This window comes from Mobula birostris, chromosome 14, assembly GCF_030028105.1.
Source record: "Mobula birostris isolate sMobBir1 chromosome 14, sMobBir1.hap1, whole genome shotgun sequence".
Taxonomy (NCBI): domain Eukaryota; kingdom Metazoa; phylum Chordata; class Chondrichthyes; order Myliobatiformes; family Myliobatidae; genus Mobula; species Mobula birostris.
In genome coordinates, this window is record NC_092383.1 from 4,008,482 (window position 1) to 4,031,138 (window position 22,657).

The 22,657-nt window shown below is 45.4% G+C and overlaps 1 protein-coding gene across 1 annotated transcript in view; it reads right to left on the minus strand.

Annotated features, from left to right (window-relative positions):
* Positions 1–22,657, minus strand: part of spg11 (SPG11 vesicle trafficking associated, spatacsin) — a 205,971-nt gene that overhangs the window by 59,184 nt on the left and 124,130 nt on the right. Inside the window, exons 23-25 of the mRNA XM_072278002.1 lie at positions 17,124–17,232; positions 16,402–16,561; positions 7,578–7,832 (exon numbers count right to left, since the gene is read on the minus strand). Coding sequence (XP_072134103.1) covers positions 7,578–7,832; positions 16,402–16,561; positions 17,124–17,232 — 524 coding nt within the window. The remainder of the gene's footprint in view (positions 1–7,577; positions 7,833–16,401; positions 16,562–17,123; positions 17,233–22,657) is intronic.

Below are 22,657 nucleotides of genomic sequence, written 5' to 3' on the forward strand. Positions count from 1 at the left end.
TCAGAAATCTGATGGTGGAGGGAAAGAAACTGTTCCTAAAAGGCTGAGTGTGCATCTTCAGGCTCCTGCACCATCTGCCTGATGGTAGTAATGAGAAGAGGGCCCAGGTGATGATGGATGCTGCTTTTGTGAGGCATTGCCTTTAGAAGGTGTCTTCAATGGGGAGGCTAGCGCCCATGATGGAGCTGCCTGAGTTTGCAACCCGCTGCAGTCTTCTCCAATCCCGCACATTGGCTCCTCCATTCCAGGCAGTGATGCAACAGTGTAATTCTCTCTCAGTACCAACCCTTCCCACAGTGCGACCCTCTCTCAGTACCACCCCTCCTACAGTGTGACCCTCCCTCAGTACCACCCATCCCAGTGTGACCCTCCCTCAGTACCACCCTTCCCACAGTGTGACACTTCTCTCAGTACCACCCCTCCCACAGTGTGACCCTCCCACAGTGTGACCCTCCCAGTGTGACCCTCCCACAGTGTGACCCTCCCTCAGTACCACCCCTCCCACAGTGTGACCCTCCCTCAGTACCACCCCCCCACAGTGTGACTCTCCCTCAGTACCACCCATCCCAGTGTGACCCTCCCTCAGTACCGCCCCTCCCACAGTGTGACCCTCCCTCAGTACCGCCCCTCCCACAGTGTGACCCTCCCTCCGTACCACCCCTCCCACAGTGTGACCCTCCCTCAGTACCACCCTCCCACAGTGTGACACTTCTCTCAGTACCACCCCTCCTACAGTGTGACCCTCCCTCAGTACCACCCATCCCAGTGTGACCCTCCCTCAGTACCACCCTTCCCACAGTGTGACACTTCTCTCAGTACCACCCCTCCCACAGTGTGACCCTCCCACAGTGTGACCCTCCCAGTGTGACCCTCCCACAGTGTGACCCTCCCTCAGTACCACCCCTCCCACAGTGTGACCCTCCCTCAGTACCACCCCCCCACAGTGTGACTCTCCCTCAGTACCACCCATCCCAGTGTGACCCTCCCTCAGTACCACCCTTCCCACAGTGTGACACTTCTCTCAGTACCACCCCTCCCACAGTGTGACCCTCCCACAGTGTGACCCTCCCAGTGTGACCCTCCCACAGTGTGACCCTCCCTCAGTACCACCCCTCCCACAGTGTGACCCTCCCTCAGTACCACCCTCCCACAGTGTGACCCTCCCTCAGTACCACCCCTCCCACAGTGTGACCCTCCCTCAGTACCACCCTCCCACAGTGTGACACTTCTCTCAGTACCACCCCTCCACAGTGCGACCCTCCCTCAGTACCACCCCTCCTACAGTGTGACCCTCCCTCAGTACCACCCCTCCACAGTGCGACCCTCCCTCAGTACCACCCCTCCCACAGTGTGACCCTCCCACAGTGTGACCCTCCCTCAGTACCACCCATCCCAGTGTGACCCTCCCTCAGTACCACACCTCCCACAGTGTGACACTTCTCTCAGTACCACCCCTCCTACAGTGTGACCCTCCCTCGGTACCACCCCTCCCTCAGTGTGACCCTCCCTCGGTACCACTCCTCCCAGAGTGTGACCCTCCCTCGGTACCGCCCCTCCCACAGTGTGACCCTCCCTCTGTACCACCCCTCCCACAGTGTGACTCTCCCTCAGTACCACCCTTCCCAGTGTGACCCTCCCTCAGTACCACCCCTCCCACAGTGTGACCCTCCCACAGTGTGACCCTCCCTCAGTGCGACCCTCCCTCAGTACCACCCCTCCCACAGTGTGACCCTCCCACAGTGTGACCCTCCCTCAGTACCACCCATCCCAGTGTGACCCTCCCTCAGTACCACACCTCCCACAGTGTGACCCTCCCTCGGTACCACCCCTCCCAGAGTGTGACCCTCCCTCGGTACCGCCCCTCCCACAGTGTGACCCTCCCTCTGTACCACCCCTCCCACAGTGTGACTCTCCCTCAGTACCACCCTTCCCAGTGTGACCCTCCCTCAGTACCACCCCTCCCACAGTGTGACCCTCCCACAGTGTGACCCTCCCTCAGTGCGACCCTCCCTCAGTACCACCCTTCCCAGTGTGACCCTCCCTCAGTACCACACCTCCCACAGTGTGACACTTCTCTCAGTACCACCCCTCCTACAGTGTGACCCTCCCACAGTGTGACCCTCCCTCAGTACCACCCCTCCCTCAGTGTGACCCTCCCTCGGTACCACTCCTCCCAGAGTGTGACCCTCCCTCGGTACCACCCCTCCCACAGTGTGACCCTCCCTCTGTACCACCCCTCCCACAGTGTGACTCTCCCTCAGTACCACCCTTCCCAGTGTGACCCTCCCTCAGTACCACCCCTCCCACAGTGTGACCCTCCCACAGTGTGACCCTCCCTCAGTGCGACCCTCCCTCAGTACCACCCTTCCCAGTGTGACCCTCCCTCAGTACCACCCTTCCCACAGTGTGACACTTCTCTCAGTACCACCCCTCCCACAGTGTGACCCTCCCAGTGTGACCCTCCCACAGTGTGACCCTCCTACAGTGTGACCCTCCCTCAGTACCACCCGTCCCACAGTGTGACCCTCCCTCAGTACCACCCCTCCTACAGTGTGACCCTCTCTCAGTACCACCCTTCCCAGTGTGACCCTCCCAGTGTGACCCTCCCACAGTGTGACCCTCCCACAGTGTGACCCTCCCTCAGTACCACCCCTCCCACAGTGCGACCCTCCCTCAGTACCACCCCTCCTACAGTATGACCCTCTCTCAGTACCACCCTTCCCATTGCGACCCTCCCTCAGTACCACCCTCCCCACAGTGTGACACTTCTCTCAGTACCACCCCTCCCACAGTGTGACACTTCTCTCAGTACCACCCCTCCCACAGTGTGACCCTCCCTCAGTACCACCCCTCCCACAGTGTGACCCTCCCTCAGTACCACCCCTTCCACAGTGTGACCCTCCCTCTGTACCACCCCTCCCACAGTGTGACCCTCCTTCAGTACCACTCCTCCCACAGTGTGACCCTTCCTCGGTACTGCCCCTCCCACAGTGTGACCCTCCCTCAGTACCACCCCTCCCACAGTGTGACCCTTCCTCGGTACTGCCCCTCCCACAGTGTGACCCTCCCTCAGTGTGACCCTCCCTCAGTACCACTCATCGCACAGTGTGACCCTCCCTCGGTACCGCCCCTCCCACAGTGTGACCCTCCCTCAGTACCACCCCTCAGTACAGAGATTGTCATTGACTTGTTCGCAGGGTAGGGGATCCAAGACCAGAGGGCATAGATTTAAGGTGAGAAGGGGAATATTTAAAGGGAACCTGAGGGGTAGGTTTTCAACATACGGAACAAGCTGCCAGAGGAAGTAGTGGGGGCAAGTACAGTCACAATGTTTGGAAGGTATTACTACTATGTTACATGTGCTATTTGTGCCTTGTGCTGTGTATGACTGTTAGTACTGTGTGTTACACCTTGTCCTCCGAGAAACGCTGCTTAATTTGGCTACACTCATGGGTATTCATGTATGGCTGAGTGACAACTACCTTGAACTTGAATCTCTACACACCACTGTTGTAACGGGTGGTTATCTGAGTTACCGTCGCCTTCCTGTCAGCTTGAACCAGTTTGGCCGTTCTCCTCTGGCCTCTCTCATTAACAAGGCTTTTTTCCCCCACCGAACTGCCATCCAGTTGATTCACACCATTCTCTGTAACTTCTCAAAACCTGTGCATGAAGATCCTAGGAGTTCATTAGTTTCTCAGATACTCAAACCACCCCAAATGGCACCAACAATCATTCCACAAAGTCACTCAGATCACATTCTAATGTTGGCCTGAACAACAACTGAACTTCTTGACCACGTCCTTATATTTTCACGCATTGAGTTGCTCTCACACGATTGGCTGATTAGATATTGTATTAGTGAGCAGCTGTACCTGTAAAGTGGGCACGGAGTGTATGTTCCCCACAGTCAGAAAAGACAAAATACTATCGTTATATTGATGATGGCCAAAGTTTAATTGCTTCAGGTATTTTTTTTTATCTTCAGAAAAAGTAGAAGTTGTGACAGAGGGTCAAACTTAAAAATTCATGAGTCTATTTAATTTCATGAATTTTCCATATGGGCCTTAATAGGAAAAATGTAGAATGGTTGGAAAATCTAATCTATAGCAAAATTACAGCTGTATTTTATCTGTTAACTGATTGATTGTGTGCAGCAGAATGAAAACTTATCTTTACATAATCAGGATTTATGGACAAAACCATTTTCCTTCAATGATGAATGCTTTAGTTAAGATCGTCTGAGACGAGTTTTAAATAGCTTAGTACAATTGACTTGAGAAGCAAGGTCACTGAATTACGTGGAATTCATATGTTGCAAAGATATGCCAGACTGGTGACATTCAATAAATCTATGAGGAAACATTCTACGTTCAAATGAACAAGTTTTACCTTGAATATGATATTCTACCACATAAATGGAATTCCAGGTAATCTACTTTAAGATGTTGCTATTGAGTTAAAATTAGAGCATTAAACACAGGAGCAAATTAGGCCATTCAGCCCATTGAGTATGCTCTGTCCTTCAATCATGGCTGATTTATTATCTCCCTCAACTCTATTCTCCTGCCTCCTCTCTGTAACCTTTGACATCCTTACTCATCAAGAACTATCAAGCTTCACTTTAAATACACCCAAAAATTAGACTTAGCTCCCACATTCTGAAAATGTAAATTTGCCAGCTGAAGCTTCTGTCTCTGTACTCGATCAATTTCAGACAATAGAATTCATTGTCACATTTATGGAGAACAAAAATGGGTATGATGTTGAGATGTTGAGAGGCCAAAGGGATAGAGCTGCCAGGGAAGCCAAAATTAGGACAGCTAGATTATTTACAACAATAGACTGCTCTTAGACAGAGATGCGGACAGAGAGGGCTACTTTGGCTACTTCCAGGCTGGAGGCGAAAGTCCAATGATAATTTGGAGTGGAAATCAGAGAAAAGGCTTAATAATGGGCTCTTAAAAGTCCACATTAACTATTTGCGAAGTTTTAAAGTGAGTGTGGGGGGTGGGGGGAGGGAACAGGGCAGCAAGATGCACTTTGGTATTTAATGTCTTGAGGAGCTTTTAGAAATTAATAGAAAATGATTATCATTTCTTTTGCCCACTTTACTTTAAGCTTTATCTTCTACATTTTCTATGGGAGGGAAAACAATATGTTCCCATACACATAAGGGCATGCTGTAATTCATGCATCATTATTTCTACGTTACAAGAGCAAGAATACTTCCAGATGCAACATGCAGAACAAATTACACAAGGCTTATATAAGCCATTTCACAATTTAGTACAAGGCTTTTGGTGATTAGCTTGTTTTCAATTTATACCAAAACTTTTTGTTATACATATTGAGTACTAATGTCTCGATTAAAAGTCACATTATTTAAGGATCATAAATTTATACTCTCTTAGAGTTGAACAATTCAAATTATTTCTCATAATGGTCCAGAAAGTGACAATCAAACTGAACCTCAAAGGGTTAACAGACACAAAATGCTGGAGGAGCTCAACAGGTCAGGCAGCACCTATGCAAGCGAATTAGGAGTCAATGTTTCGGGCTGAGACCCTTCATTAGGTCCAGCTACTCACTTCATTACCCCTCTCCCACCCACCTACCTTCCCCCTCACCTGGCTTCACCTGTCAGCTGCCATCTTAGAGGTTTCTCTTCCGATTGCAAGACCCTGTTGGACATTGATAACGTAAGATGTCGCACAACTGTTTCCCTTGTTTGGTGGCAGGGGAGCTGTGTTGCCTAAGTTGTAGCGAGGATTAGGCCTCAAACCGCGGACTTGTCTGCTGTTGTAGTCTAGGTGAGGAGACAGTGTAGGAGTGTCGCATGGCATCCGTGCTCGGTTGGGGACTGGCCTCTCCCATTAGTGCTGCTCTCCGGTGATCAATTTGTGGAATGACCAGATGGATTGCTGGGAATTGTACCACAAAGTTGCGGGACATGTCGCTTGGTGTCTTGGACTATATGTGTTTTTTTTGTGTGACTATGTTTCTCTTTGCTCGCTGTTTTGAATATGTGTTGTGTATGTTTTGCATCCTGGCCCCAGAGGAATGCTGTTTTCTTCAGCTGTATTCATGTGTGGTTGAATGATAATTAAACAAGTTGACTTGATCTTGTACACCTTCCACTATCCCCACCTTCTTATTCTGGCTTTATCCCTGATTCCATTCCAGTCACAATGAAGGGTCTCAGCCCAAAGTATCAACTCTCTATCCCTTTCTACAGAAACTGCCTGACCTGCTGAGTTCCTCTAGCATTTTATGTGTGTTTCTCTGGATTCCCAGAACCTGCAGGATCTCCTGTGTTTATGAGCCTCACAGAGGCTCCTCTGCAAAGCCAGATTAATCCACTAATTCTCAGTTTAACAATATAGTTCCTGAGGGAATTCTGGAGAGGAGAAAGATAACTTTTCATTGCATTACACATCCTGAAAAGTATGTAGTTAAGCAGTGCTCTATGTTGCCAATTCTCCACTTTTCAAGATTAAGACAAAAAAGTCTGGCTTTGATTATCAGGATATAATATAATTACATTCAATCCTTGTGATGCGATGAATAGAAAATTTCAAAAAAGGGCAATCTGATGAAAATTAGTGAATAATGGGCTATTTGTTATTTTTTACAAATTGCTAATGCCAGCTGTCGGTCCATCCTCTACTGCCATGATGAGGCCTCTCAGGTTATAGGAAAAACACCTCATCTTCCATCTGGGTAGCTTCTAACATTGATTTCTCTAACTTCCAGTAATTTCTCCCACTCTTTTCCCATTCCTTATTCTAGTTCCCTTCTCTTCTCCTCGCCTGCCTCTGACTCCCCTCCTCCTTCCCTTTCTCCCGTGGTCCACCGTCCTCTCCTGTTAGATTCCTCCTTCTTCAGCCCCTCACCTCTTTCACCTGTCATCTCCCAGCTTCTTCATTCATCCACCCGCCTGGTATAACCGACCAGCTGCCAGCTTATTCTCCTTCCCCCCTCCCCACCTCCTTCTTCTGGCTCCTGCTCCCTCCCTCTCAGTCCTGATGAAGAGCCTTGGCCCAAAATGTGGACTTTATTCCTCTCCATAGACGTTGTCTGACATGTTGAGTTTCTTGTTTGTGAGTCCTCAAGATTTCCAGCATCCACAGACTCTCTTGTGTTTCAGGTTAAAAGGATTGCGCTGACAAACAAGTACAAAAGTAACGACAAAGGTTGCTTCCTCCTTCCCACCCCCCACTACCACCACCTTATTCTGGCTTTATCCCCTTTCCTCCCCAGTCCTGATGAAGGGACTCATTCTGAAACCTAGACTGCTAATTCCCCTCCATGGACGCTGTCTGACCTGCTGAGTTCCTCTATCATTTTGCATTTTTTTTCTCCACACAACTTTTCCTGATCTTTCCTCAATCCTTTCTTCTTTCTGCATCTGTGCTATTTACCTTAACCAATGTCCCTGACAGGAACATCCACCATTCCAACTGCGCTGGGAAGAAAAATTCTTCCAAACTTGTTACCGCTTCCAAAATTAATACTACTTCTGTCATATGGTGCGTAAAAATGTCAGTAACTGGTGTTATTTATATTCCACTCACCTGAAAACATGCAGCCAGGACACTCAACACTGGTGCGTGTTGCCACACTGCTTCACTCAAAAGGTAACGCCAAGGATTTGTGCTCTCCTGGCACTTATAGAGGACTTGAAAAAGGTCCCGTGTGGGCTCGCTCTCTTTCTTCTTCACCACAGTGCAACCTGGTGGCTTTTCTTGTGAAACATACTGCAAATTCTGAAAGGCTAGAGTCAGGTGTTCCTGAAGAATGGGGCTGAAGTCTTTTAGCAATCCCTTTACCTAAAGGAAAGGACCAGATGGTAACATAAAGACAGGGCTGCTTTGAAAGCACAACAAAGCAAGTCAATTCTTACAGTACCTTCTTAGTGTGACTAACATCTCAGGGTACCGAAAGCAATTTACTATCTTCTAGGGAAATGGTCATGACTGTTGAGTAACTGGCCCTGACAAACCTAACCTTTACTTTTCTCAGAACTGAAGTACTTCTGACAATATGTTACTTTTCTCATGTGGAGGTAGGCGGATATATCTACTGTCTCAGGTTTATGGATAAGGACACTGAATTGAAACTAAAGCAATTCCAATTCAAAACTGAGTATTTTTATTTTTGAAAAGATAAGCTGTCAAAGTCTCATCCCCTCCTACACTCAAAGGTGCTGCTACACCAAGACATTTCGCACAAAGTGTACAGTCCACCGGAGTCATGATGGATGCCTCCTTTCTCAATAGGTGATGCCTCAGGAGGGGGCCATCCATCATTAAGGATCCTCACCATCCAGGACATTTCCCCTTATTGAGGAGTTGCAGGAGCCTGAAGACGCACACTCAACGTTTTTAGGAACAGCTTCTTCCCTTCAGTCATCAGATGTCAGAGTGATCCATGAATAAGAAACACTACTTCATTATTTTGCTCTTTTTGCACTGTTTAACTATTTTCATATTTCTTACTGTAACCCACAGTAATTTTTTTAATGTACTGCTGCTGCAGAACTACACATTTCACGACAGTGATAACACACCTGATTCTGATTTATCATCTTTTATTCCTTTGCAATTCTACAGGATCCAGGTGATCTCCAGGAGCTTGCACACTCCCTCAACTCATGCCTAGGTGGGGCAGTAGAATGCACATTTAATTGTCCTATGCCATCCATACTTTCCACTAAGGAGCACAGGAAAGGACAATGACAGATTCCACCTTCCCATGCCACATGGTGCAAAAATATACTGAGGCTCCAATAAGATCAGTCCTGAAGAAGGGTCTCAGCTGTCCACCATTGCTGTCTGACCTGCACAGCTCCTTAGGGTGGAGGAGCAACACTTTATATTCCATCTGAGTACCCTCCAACTTGAATATCAATTTCTCCTTCTGGTGAACAAATTCTCTATCCCCCCCCACCCCCCAGCCTTCCTCTTTTCCACACTCTAGCCTCTTGCATCTTCCCACCCGCCAAGCAACTCCCCCTTATTCTCTGTTGTCCAGCCTTTGACCTTTCCCACCCTCTTGGCTTCACCCATCACTTTCCAGCTAGCCTCTTTCCCCACCCTCCACCTTTTTTATTCAGGAATCTTCACCCTTCCTTCTCAGTCCTGAAGAAGTGTCTCAGCCCAAAACATCAACTGTCTACTCTTTACCATAGAGGCTGCCTGACTTGCTGAGTTCCTCCAATCTTTTGTGTGTGTTGCTTCAGTTAGTTTAATATAGGTTCACTTTCAAACCTGGGACATTTGGGACTGTGGCGCCTTTATGAACGAAACCAGGAACCAGCAGTATTGATGTGTGAGAAATCAAAGTTCAAAGCCAATTTATTATCAAAGTCAAAATCTAATTCAGATTTATTATCATTGACTGAAACAATGTGAAAATGGTTTGCTGCAGCAGTACAGTAGTCATAAAATTACTATAAATCACAAAATTAAGTTGTGCTAAAGAAAGGAATAACACGGCAGTGCTTACAGACCATTTAGAAATATGGAGAGGAAGAAGCTGTTTCTGAATTTTTGAGTGTGATTCTTTGGTTTCCTGTACCTCCTCTCCAATATCAGCAATGAGAAAAGGGCATCAAAGAAGGGAAATGCTTTTCTATTTGTATCACCAAAACATTGCAAAACCTGCAAGAATATTTCTTCAGCTTCAGGCTATTTGTGCAGAACTTCCAACATCGATGACAGGGACTCGCAGATTACCCTGCTGGCGTGTGTTCGAGCAGCACCTCTGGGTCTGCTTGCTGTGCCGTGGGGTCCAAAGTCACTGCAGCAGGCTGGCAGCTCTAAGGAGGGAAGAAGTGCTCACCAGGCTTGTGCCAAGTCAAACTGAAGACAACTACAGTGGATTCTGGTTAACTGGACCATTCATGAATTGGGGCAGCTGCTTTTTTGGGACAACTCTTAAAACAACAAAAACTAATTGGAAAACTAGCTGGGATTCCTTTGGTTTATTTGGGACACTATGCTACTTAATTGATACAGGAAACTTGCTGAACAGGTTCTGACTAGCATCAATTGTGCACTTGTGTGGCTGTTTGACGTTTTACCATGCTTAGGGTGAGCAGTTTTTAAATAGTGTCACTGGCAGATGTTTGTGTTCAAAAAGCAGTGATTTTTGTCCCTGAGAGTTGCTGAGAAATAAGCAGCAAGACAACTCAGAACTGTTCTGCTCACTGCGGTTTCAAGCATTCAGGCTTGGAGATGCTGGAAATGGCCAGGCATGAAAATGAAACGATTTCACTGTTCAACAAGTTAGAAACTATAAAGAACTTGAAGGTATTTACAATCATCTTGAATGTTACAAGGAAAATGAAGACTTGAAGGATGCAATCATCGATAGCATTGTATGAATACGGTCTATTATCTGAACTAGGTGATGCGCTGATTTTCTTCATTGCGCTCAATGGATGAATTCCTCCATCGATAACTATTAGGAACAGTTGAGCACCCCTTATCCAAGAATCCAAAATCTGGAAATTTTTTTGAGCGTTGAATTGGTGCTGAAAATGGAAAATTCTAGAAAGCGCTGGGAAGGTTCCCAGGCGATGCACAAGCCCCTGCACAGCAGAGTGTTCTGTGAAATGACCTCACATGCCCTGAGTAGGGCCCTGCTGGCGTCAGTTTGTACATAAGTTCTGAGCTGGAAATGTCAGCAATGCCAAATAGCCACTGACTGTCCGCCTGGGTGGCTGAGGTAGTGATAGCTTACCTATCTGATGGTTCAATGCACACATTATTGTTTCATGCACAAAATTATTAAAAATATTATATAGAACTATCTTCAGGGAGTGTGTATAAGCTGTATGTGTAACGTAAATAGATTTTGTGTTTAGACTTGGGTCCCTTCTACAAGGTATCTCATTATATAGATACAAATATTCTAAAATCTGAAACACATCCGGATAAGGGTGCTCAACCCGAACTACTTTTAGACCATAAGATATAGGAGCCATTTGGCCATTAGGCCATTTGGCCCATCCAGTCTGCTCTACCATTTCATCATGGCTGATCCAATTTTCCTCTCAGTCCCAATCTCCTGCCTTCTCCTCGTATCCTTTCATGCCCTGACCAATCAAGAATCTATCAACCTCTGCCTTAAATACACATAAAGACAGTCTCCACAGCTGCCTGTGGCAAAGAATTCCACAGATTCACCACCCTCTGGCTAAATAAATTCCTCCTCACCTTCGTTTTAAAAGGAGGCCGCTCTTTTCTGAGGCTTGTCCTCTGGTCTTTGTTACTCAGTTTGTCTTTTTTTCATACCTTTTTAACTATTTCCATGAAATGTTGGCTAATTGGGGGCAGCCGCTTAATTAGGCCATAATGTACTGGTCCCAATGTGTCTCAACTAACTGGAGTCCACTGTACAGTGAAGGAGAGACAGTGGTTGCTTAGTAACTTCTTCCAGAGTCATTAGTTTTTTCGTATTTAATTGTTGTGCGGAATGTAAAAGTATCTTTTTTATAAGATTTAAAGATTAGCTTCATTTGTCACATCAACATCAAAACAGCGAAATGCGTGGTTAGAGTCAGCGACCATCCCAGTCAGAGGATGTGCTGGTGGCAGTCGCAAGTGTCACCATACTTTCATCGCCAACGTAGCACGCCCTCAACCTAACACTAACCTTATGTCTTTCGAATGTGGGAGGAAGACCGTGGACAACGTACAAACCCCTTACACACAGCGGCGGAGTCCAACCGTCCTCAACCTAACACTAACCTTACGTCTTGAATGCGAGAGGAAACTGGAGCACCCGGAGGAAGTCCATGGAGAATGTACAAACCCCTTATACACAGCAGCGGAGTTGAACCTGAATCGCTGGCACTTTAAAGCACTGCGCTAACCGTTGTACCACTGTACTATTCGAGGAGGCTATGACTAACTCTGTCTGATACCCACAATCTGTAATTTCCCACGGGCCAATGATTTATTGATTTCAGTCATGAACTCAACAACTGAGTGTCCTGGGATAGAAAACTCCAAAACCTCCCAACCCTCTTAACGTGGATTAAAAATAAAAAAGGATATTTTTTATTTATAAGAAATACTTTTGTTTTTAAAAATTGATGCCAAGTGCTACTGAATGCTTGTCAATGTCAAAGGCTGAACAAACACTGAACAGCCCTGATAACAATGAGGATATTGGCAGCCGATTGCCTCAGGCTACCTCCTGTGATGCCACAAACAAGAGAAAATCTGCAGACGCTGGAATTCCAAGCAACACACACAAAATGCAGGCCAGGCAGTGTCTATGGAAAAAAAGTAGTCGCCACTTTGGGCCAAGATCCATTGACAAGACTGATGATGTTTCGGGCCGAGACCCTTCAGCAGGACAAATAGTCTCTTATTGAAATGTCGACTGAACTTTTTTCCATAGATGCTGTCTGGCCTGCTGAGTTCCTCCAGCATTTTGTATGTGCTGCCTATGTTGATGCCTCCCATTCTCTGTATATGTACAGTTCACTCACACAGGAATTGAGAGTTCCAATTCTTTGTCCAGACTGATGAAAATTTTCCTCATCATCTGGGTGAAAAAAGGATTTGTGCCAAGAACCTGATGTATTTTGGACAGGACTCTGTGGTAAAATAACCGCAAGGCCAGAACCAGCAGAACGGGAAATGGAGGAAGGGTTTAACCTGATACAGGTTTAGAAAGCAGCCAGCTGATGTGGTGTCAGCTAGATAGAAACAAACAGCACTGTTTAGTGGTAGTGCAGACACTGAGTTGGAGGCAACAAAAAATTTGTCTCATTACCTTCAGAAAGTACAAAGGAATCAGAGGAACATAATAGGAACAGCTGTGGCCATACAGAATCAGGGTCATGTTTAATATCACTGGCATATGTTGCCAAATCTGTTGTTATGCAGCAGCAGTACATTGCAATACACAGGTTGAGCACCCCTTATCCAAAATTCCAAAATTTGAAATATTTCCAGCCCCAAGTATTTCAGATAAGGGGTACTTCAACTTAAAAAAAACTGTGAATTATACACACACACACACACACACACACACACACACAAAGTAAGTAAGTAATAGAAAAAGAGTGGGGGAAAAGTACTGATGTAGTGTTCATGGGGTCATCGTCTACTCAGAAATCTGATGGCAGAGGGGAAGAAGCTGTTTCTGAAACATTGAGCGTGTGTCTTTAGGCGCGTGTGTCTTTAGGCTCCTGTACCTCCTTCCTGATGGTAGCAATGAGAAGAGGGCATGTCCCAGGTGATGGGGGTCCTTAATGATTGATGCCGCCTTTTTGAGGCACTGCCTTTTGAAGGTGTCCTCGATGGTGAGAGGCTAGTCCACAGATGGAGCTGGCTGTGTTTGCAACCCTCTGCAGCTTTGTCTGATCCAGTGCAGCAATTCTCTGCATCACTATTCAAGGTTATGGCGAACTCTGCCTGATTCTCATAAACCGTGATTTCCTTGGGGCCAATGATCTATGGATTTTTCACATAGGAGACAGAATTAGACCATTTGGCCCATCGAGTCTGCTCTGCCACTTCATCATGGCTGATCCAGTTCCCTCTCAACTCCAATCTCCTGCTTTCTCCCCGTAACATTTTGTGCTCTGACTAATCAAGAATCTATCAACCTCTGCCTTAAACACACCCAATGACTTGGCCTCCACAGCTGCCTGTGGCAACAAATTTCACAGATGCACTACACTCTGACTAAGAAAATTCCTCCTCATCTCTGTTCTAAGTGGACACACCTTTATTCTGAGGCTGTGCACTCTGGTCCTCTCCATATCCACTCTATCAAGACCTTTCAACATTCAATAGGTTTCAATAAGATCGCCCCTCATTCTTTTAAACTCCAGCAAGTAAATACTGAGAGGCATCAAACACTCCTCATATGGGTAACTCTTTCATTTCCAGGATCATTCTCCTGACGCTCTTCTGGACCCTTTCCAATGTCCGCACATCCTTTCTTAGATAAGGGGCCAAAACTGCCCACAATACTCCAAATGAGGCCTCACTAATCCCTTACAAAGACTCAACATTACATTCTCATGAACTCAAAAACTGAAGAGTCCTGGAGTAGAAATCTCCAAACATTTCCAGCTCTCTGCCTGAAGGAATTATCTCACCCTAGATGGCTGAGCCTTCAATCCTGAGAATCCCCTCTGGATCCAGACTATCCATCTTAAGGAAGCAGCCTCTCATTGTCCACCCCCATCACCTGGCTCAGAGACTTACCCTTCAATGAGATCACCTCGTATTTTACTAAAACTCCTAATATCACACAGTGAACATATCCAGTTTACAAGGGTGAGAAACTCACGCTAACAATTGTCTAGATCTATTGACAGATAGCTCCCAGTTGGGCCCTTGCTGTCAGGCAATCAGTCACATACGGAGAAAGTACTAAAGGAATTAACTCACTGCGGCAGCAATAGATTGTCCCTTGGCAGATGCCAGTGACTAAAATTACTGCAATGATGCAAAAACAACTTATTAACTAAACAAGAATCTCCAGGGAACAGAAAGCTTGACACAGGTCATATAAATTTATGTTTTGGGTTGAAATTTTTACCTAGACTGATGAAAGTCTTCCTCGTCCTCTGGGTAAAAAGAAATTTATGTCTTCAACAAGTCATTATATTTTGAACATGGCTATAATGTTTGAAGAGAACTAGAAACCAATGGAAGAAAAATGCCACTGGAGCAAGAATGAGCTCTTGAGACCAAGACACGCTAGGTAAACCGGAAAAAAGAAATTTATGCTGCAACTGATATAACTTGCTGCTGCTGAACCACAGACCTAGTCTCTGTTTCATTATTTCGTAAATTATTATTGAACATTGGTACATTACTGTGTATATTATTATTCTGTATTTTATTATTAGTTAAGTCTGCACACTGCTAAGAGTGTTTTTAAATGTTGCTGCTGTAACAAAAGAATTTCCCACTCCGGATCAATAAGGTATTTATTATTATTTAATGCTAGTTCTAGCACTCCTGGTTACAGAGGAGGGTCAGAAATGGAAAGGTTAGCGTAAGAGCATCGGGAAGTGTAGTAGTTCGCAGATCGCTTTACAGCGCCAGGGGTCAGATCACGGTTTAATTTCTTCCACTGTCTGTAAGGAGTCTGCATGCTTTCCCCTTGACTTTGTGGGTTTCCTCCGGGTGCTCCAGTTTCCTCGCACAGACCAAAGACCTACAGTTAGGGTTCGTGAGTTGTAGACGTGCTATGTTGGAACCGGAGGCATGATAACACCTGCAGGCTGTACCCAGCACATCCTCAGACTGTGTTGGTCATGACCGTACATTTCACCGTATGTTCGATGTTTTGATACACATGTGACAAACAAAGTAACTTCATAAAACCTCAGTTAGTCCTCAGTTGGATTAGTGCACATTGTTGTGGTCATCGTGCTTTAGGAAGGACATGATAGTTGTTGGAAACCACTGTGTTTTTTAATGCTTTTTATAAGGTATTAGATGAATTAATTTAAGACTAAAGTCATAGTTTAGTCATGAGTTGCACATTTTTAAGCAAGCTCGTGTTTTTTTCTACAGTATAAGGTGGTGCGTCCCCATTTACTGGCGGAAGGTGGTATACCAGTTGGCTAAGTTGGCTGTGGGCACGTGGCCAAGTGGTTAAGGCACTTGACTAGTGACCTGAAGGTCGTGAGTTTGAGCCTTGGCCGAGGCAGCGTGTGTGTCCTTGAGCAAGGCACTTAACCACACATTGCTCTGAAACGACACCGGTGCCAAGCTGTATCGGCCCTTGCCCTTCCCTTGGACAACATCGGTGTCGTGGAGAGGAGAGACTTGCAGCACGGGCAACTGCCAGTCTTCCATACAACCTTGCCCAGGCCTGCGCCCTGGAGAGTGAAAACTTTCCAGGCCCAGATCCATGGTCTCGCAAGACTAACAGATGCCTTTAAAAGTATTAGCACATTACCCATGTGGTGTAATTGTGCAACCAGTGACTGGTTTATTCTTATCCAAGGAAATTTTTGTTATCTCAACTATAAAGGTGATGGATTTTTCAGAGATGCCATCTTTTTATCTTTGCCTTCCTTGCTTTTCAGCTCTTCACTTAGTTTGCTAAGTACTTGTATGTTTTGTTTAAACCTTAAAATAAATGACCATTAAGAATTACTCCTGGCCATTCTTGACCCCCAGAAAAATAACAGAGATCCAACAGAGTGTTTCAGAAGGCACAGGAGAGATCCACCAGGACTTTGCCTGGGACGAGGACAGACAGGAGAAGCTTGGTCAGTTCTCCTTGGAATGGACAAGGTTAAGGAGAGGCATAAGACTGAGGCATATAAAATTATGATGGGTATTGATAGGTTATCCATAGGGTAGTCTATAGGGAGTAGGTACTGTAATATCTCAAACATTTTACCTCTTCTGGTTGGTAGTTGTGAAGTTGAGCAAAGACCATAAACTGTAGCCAGTCATCCTCCTGGGCACAGGCCTGCAGGTAGGCCACACTGAGCGTGATGCCATGCAGCTTGCAGAACTGGGCCATCAGTGACCACTCCTGACCAGCTTCGAAAGATACCCTGCAATTAAATACACACAAAGTGCTGAAGGAACTCAGCCAGCAGGCAGTATCTATAGAAATTAATAAACAGTTGACGTTTTGGGTCAAGGCTCTTCATCAGAACTGGAAGGGAAAGGGGCAGAGGCCAGAAGAAGAAGGTGGGGTCAGGGAGAGAGGAAGTACACACTGGCAGGAGACAGGTGAAACCAGGTGAGAAGCAAGGTGGGTGGGTGGGTGGGGAAGGGGGATGAAGTAAGAAGCTGGAAGGTGATAGGAAGAAGAGGTAAAGGGTTGAAGAAAGAATCTGATAGGAGAGGAGTGGACCATGGGAGAAAGGTAAGGAGGGGGGACACCAGAAGGAGATGTTGTGCAGGTGAGAAAAGGAAAATAGGTGAAAGGGGAGGCAAAATGGGGGTGGATAAAGAGAGAAGGGGGAGAGGGAGAAATTACTGGAAGTTAGAGAAACTGATATTCACCCAACCTGAAGACTATTACCTAAGCTCAGTGTTATTATTGATATAACGAGGCTAAGCCATAACAGAGCTAAAGAGAGGCAGATTAAGATCACAGAATTTTGATACCTCTTTATATTTTTTCTTTGTATAATCTCCCAAGTGGCATTCTCTAAATGTGTTAGTAATTCTTCTGCCGATGATCTATTCCCCACAATCAGGTTCTGGAGTTTTTCAGCTGAGAACAAAAGGAGGACACATCAGAGATCATTTAAAAGGTACATTTCTAAGATTGTTGCGGTGACCAGCGAAGAAGGAAATTGGTTCACTGTCTGGTGGTGAATTCATAAAAAGAGTACATCAAAAGTGAGAAGGAGTTCTCAAGATTCAAGATTGTTTAATGTTACTTCCTGTACACATACGTAAAGAGAACAAAATAATTTTTACTCCAGATCTGATAGAACACAATAAATGTAAATATGTAAGATAGCTTACGTAATTCTCTCACCGGGCTCATACAAACTTGGCTCGTTAGTTAGCTCTGCAACAGTCACATGAGAAGGCCACATTTCATAAACAATTTTGGTCTATTGTCTGTCTGACTTGGGGTTCAACCAAACAGGAATATTCTGATGTTCCGATTAAAGAAATCTTGATTTGAGCAAATGCTGTGTTATGTTCAGCGAATGCTGTTCAACCATGCTGACTCCCTGAGACTTCATCCTTAATAATCGACTCAAACATCTTCCCAACCACTGAGGTCAGACTAAATGGCCTATAGTTTCCTTCTTTCGACCTCCCTCCCTTCTTGAAGAGTGGAGTGACATTTACAATTTTCCAGTTTCCAGAACCATTCCAGAATCTAGTGACTCTTGAAAGATCATTACAAATGCTTCCACAATCTCATCAGCTACCTCTTTCAGAACCCTGAGGTGTACACCATCTGGTCCAAGTGACTCATTTACCTTCAGACTTTTCAGTTTCCCAAGAACCTTCTCTCTAGTTATGGTAACTTCACACACTTCATGCCCCCAGGCACCTGAAACTTCCACCATAGTGAAAATTGATGCAAAATACTTATTCAGTTGATCTGCTATTTCATGGACCCCATTACTACCTCTCCAGCATTGTTTTCCAGTGGTCTGATATCCACTTTTGCCTTTCTTTAGTTATCTGAAGAAATTTTTGGTATCCTTTTTAGTATTATTGGCTAGCTTATTTTTGTATTCCATCTTTACCTTTTTCACAACTTTTTTAGTTTCCTTCTGTTGGCTTTTAAAAGCTTCCCACTAATTTTTGGTCTATTATATACCCTTTCTCCGGCTTTTATGTTGCCATTGATTTCTCTTGTTAACTATGGCTGTGTCAACTTTCCCTTTAAATACTTCTTCCTCTTTATATCTTCTAAATTGCTTCCAAAAATTCCAGCCATTGCTGGTCTGCCGTCATCCCTGCCAGTGTTCTTTTCCCATCAATCCTGGCCAGCTCCTCTCTCATGCCTGTACTCCCTGTACTCCACTGTAATGCTGATACATCTCACTTTAGCTTCTCCTTCTCAAATTTCAGGGTGAATTTGATCATATTATGATCACTTGCCCTTTAGGGTTCTTTGAACTTAAACTCTTTCTGGTTCATTACACAACACCCAAGCCAGGATAACTGATCCCCTAATGGGCTCAACCATGAGCTGCTCTAAGAAGACATCTTGTAGGCCTCTAGAAATTCCCCTTCCTGGAATCCAGCACCAACCTGATTTTCCCAATCTACCTACATGTTGAAGTCCCCCATGACTATTGTAACATTGCCCTTTTGGCATGCATTTTCTACCTCCCATTGTAATTTAGAGTCCACATCCTTACTATTGTATGGGGGTCTGTATACAACTCCCACCAGGCTCTTTTTACCCGTGCAGTTCCTTAGCTCTATCCACAATGATTCAACACCTTCCAACCCTATATCACATTTTCCTAATGATTACAGTTCATTTTTTACCAACAGAGCAATGCCACCACCTGCCTTCCTGGCTATCCTTTCAATACAATGTGTACCCTTGGACATGGATCTCCCAGCTATAATCTTTCAGCCATGATTTTGTGATGCCTACAACATTATACCTGCCAATCTGTAACTGTGCTGCAAGTTCATCTACCTTATTCCGTATACTGTGTGCATTCAGATACAACACCTTCAGTCCTTTATTCGCCCTTTTCACCCTTTTGTTGCACCATGCTCAACCTTTTGATTTCTAACGTGTCAGAGGTTTTACCATCATCTGCCCCCACAACCTCTCCACTAACTGCTCTGGCATCCCCTGCAACTCAAGCTCAAACCCCACTGTGCAGTATTAACAAACCTTCCCACTTGGATATTTCTCTCTCTCCAGCTCAGGTGCAAACTATCCCTTCTGTACAGGTCCCAAGTTCCTTGGAAGAGAGACTAATGATCCAAAATCTTATGCCCTCCCTCCTTCATCAACTCTTTAGCCAGGTGTTAAACTGTATAATCTTCCTAGTTCTAGCTCCACTAGCACGTGGCATGGGTAGCAATCCTGAGATCACAACGCTGGTGGTCCTGCCCTTTAACTTAGCATCTAACTCCCTGAGCTCCCTATGCAGAACCTCGTCACTTGTCCTACCCATGTCATTGGCACCTACATGGACCAACGACTTCTGGCCGTGCACACTCCCACTTAAGAATGCTGAGGACTTGATCAGAGGTATCCCAGACCCTGGCACCTGGGAGGCAATATACCATCCAGGAATCTCATTCTCACCCTTAGAACCCCCTGTCTGTGCCCCTAACTAATGAATCCTCGGTCTTCACAGCATGCCTCTCCCCCCTTCTCGTCATCCCCCCTCCCCCCCGACAGTTTCCAAAGTGATAAACCTGTTGTTGAGGGGGATGGCCACAGTGGTAGTCTGCACTGGCTCTTTAAATCCTTTCCCCTTCCTAACTGTCCCCCAGTTTCCTGTGTCCTGCACCTTGGGTGTAACAATCTCTCAATATGTCCTATTTATTGCCCTTTAGCCTCCCAAATGATCTGGAGTTCATCCAGCTCCAACTCCAACTCCAACTCCTTAATGCAGTTTGTTAGAATCTGCAGCTGGATGCATTTCTTGCAGTTGCAGTTGCAGTTGTCAGGGATACTGGAGGTTTCCCTGGCTTTCCACATCCCACAAGAGGAGCATTTCACTATCCTGCCTGGCATCTGTACCTAACTAAGCAGATATAAAGAAAAGAAGCCTCTCTGAGTGAAGCCTCTCTTCGCTGAAGCCATGAAGAGCTAAAGCCTTAAGATCACCACTCTGCCTATGTCCAGTCAGATGATGGCCGTTGTGCTTGCCCCTGCCTTCCTTTAATTTGCCCTAATTAATCCCAAAAGTCGACTGGCCGCTGGTCAAAGCTCTATTACGCTGCTGTGAACCGCTTCTGCCTTTTATCCTCGGCAGTGGATCTGATTGAAGTACCCTCCTCTCCAAACTTCTGATGTCCAGATTGGCTGCTGGTTGAAGCTTGGTGTATATTTAAGTCTGAGGTTGATAAGTTCTTGATTACTCAGGGCATGAAGGGATACAGGGAGAAGGCAGGAGATTGGGGTTGAGAGGAAATTTGGATCAGCCATGATGAAATGGCGGAGCAGACTCAATGGGCCAAATTCTGCTCCTATATCTTATGGTCTTAAATGCTGCCCATACAGAATTGTCCATTGGCCAGAAATAACAGATTGTACACCACATAAAATTATAAAGAAAATATATTTACAAATTTCAGCTTTATCAAACAGTAATAAAAAGAAAAGGGCCCATTACAGTTAAACCAGTCCAATGAGCATATGACCATAAGAGCTCATACTGGAGTCATCTTTTATTCACAGTCTGCGTGAAAGCACACACCACATTCCAAACTTCCCTCAAGGTCCAACTCAAACCAACTGGCTCTCTCTCTCTCTCTCTCCCTTCCTCCTTGGAGCCATTCATCTGCACAAAGCACTTTGGGCAACAGGGATTCTCCTTCCAACGGCATTCTTTGGCCTCTTGCCTCCTGTCCCGCTCTGCAGCTCCTGCCAAAACCCCCCGAACCAGACTACTGCCCTTCAGAAAACTCTTCCCCACAATTCTGACTGGCTGACTCACAATCCTAAATTGGACAACATGATTCTTTTTCTTAGCCAAAGCCAAAACACACTTCCCAGCATGGCACACTGCTTTTACACAAATTTGCTAGTATAAGCCACCTCACAGCATAGCAGTAGAAATCTTAACCAGGGCATTACACTTATATACATAGATTGTACTGTATGTCCATAAAGTGACGCTAGGTTGTAGGAAATAATAAAGTAGCGGTGAAGTTAGTGAGCAGTGGTGTTGATCAGCCTTACTACTCGGTGACAGTAACTGTTTTTGAGTCTGGTGATTCTGGCATGGATGCTACATAGTAGTCTCCTCCGTGATGGCAGTGGGACAAACAGTCCATGAGCGGGTGGGTGGGATCCTTCATGATGTTACTGGCCTTTTGCCAGCACCTTTCCGTATACATGTCCTTGATAGTGGTTAGGCCAAGTAGTCATTGAGAACGCGAGGTTGTTAATTATCACAGATGCAGAGACTACAGTGGTACTGTTGTGTGCTGGGGCAGCAGGCTGAGGGTAGCAGACACCAACAGAATCAACAAACTCATTTGTAAGGCCAGTGATGTTGTGGGGATGGAACTGGACTCTCTGACGGTGGTGTCTGAAAAGAGGATGCTATCCAAGTTGCATGCCATCTTGGACAATGACTCCCACCCACTACATAATGTACTGGTTGGGCACAGGAGTACATTCAGCCAGAAACTCATTCCACCGAGATGCAACACAGAGCGTCATAGGAAGTCATTCCTGCCTGTGGCCATCAAACTTTACAACTCCTCCCTTGGAGGGTCAGACACCCTGAGCCAATAGGCTGGTCCTGGACTTATTTCATAATTTACTGGCATAATTTACATATTACTATCTAACTATTTATGGTTTTATTACTATTTATTATTTATGGTGCAACTGTAACGAAAACCAATTTCCCCCGGGATCAATAAAGTATGACTATGAATGCTACATCACACAGAGCAGTAGAGTATGGGAACAGGCCTTTTAGCTCACAATGTCAGTGCTGACTGTGATGCCACACCCAACTAACCCCACCTGCCTGCATGTGGTCTATATCCCTCTATCCCCAGGCTGTCTAGATGCCTCATAACCATTGCTATTGTATCAGCTTCTCCTGGCAGCTGTTCCACTGACTGTGTGCAAAGGAAGGCTTGCCTGTAAACATGCCATGCCCCTTTTCACCTTCAAACTATAGCTAAAAGGTATAAAAAAGACAAACTACTGTTTAACAGTAACAAATTATGTATTTAAACGAATTGCAGAACGAACTGGAGCACTACCAATATCTCTGCAACACTATAAAACTGTGTATTAGTTCCTATTAGTTATTGACAGAGGAGTTCCCCTGCTGTGTTCTTTTGATTGACTGTAAATGAACAAAATCAGTGCAGACATCTAGCGCAGATAATGAACTGCCTTCATTCAATGCTTTTGACAACTGCATCCTCTAAATCTTCATTTTCATTGTAACATTCAAGCTGATCAGAATCAGGTTTAATATCACCAGCATATGTTGTGAAAT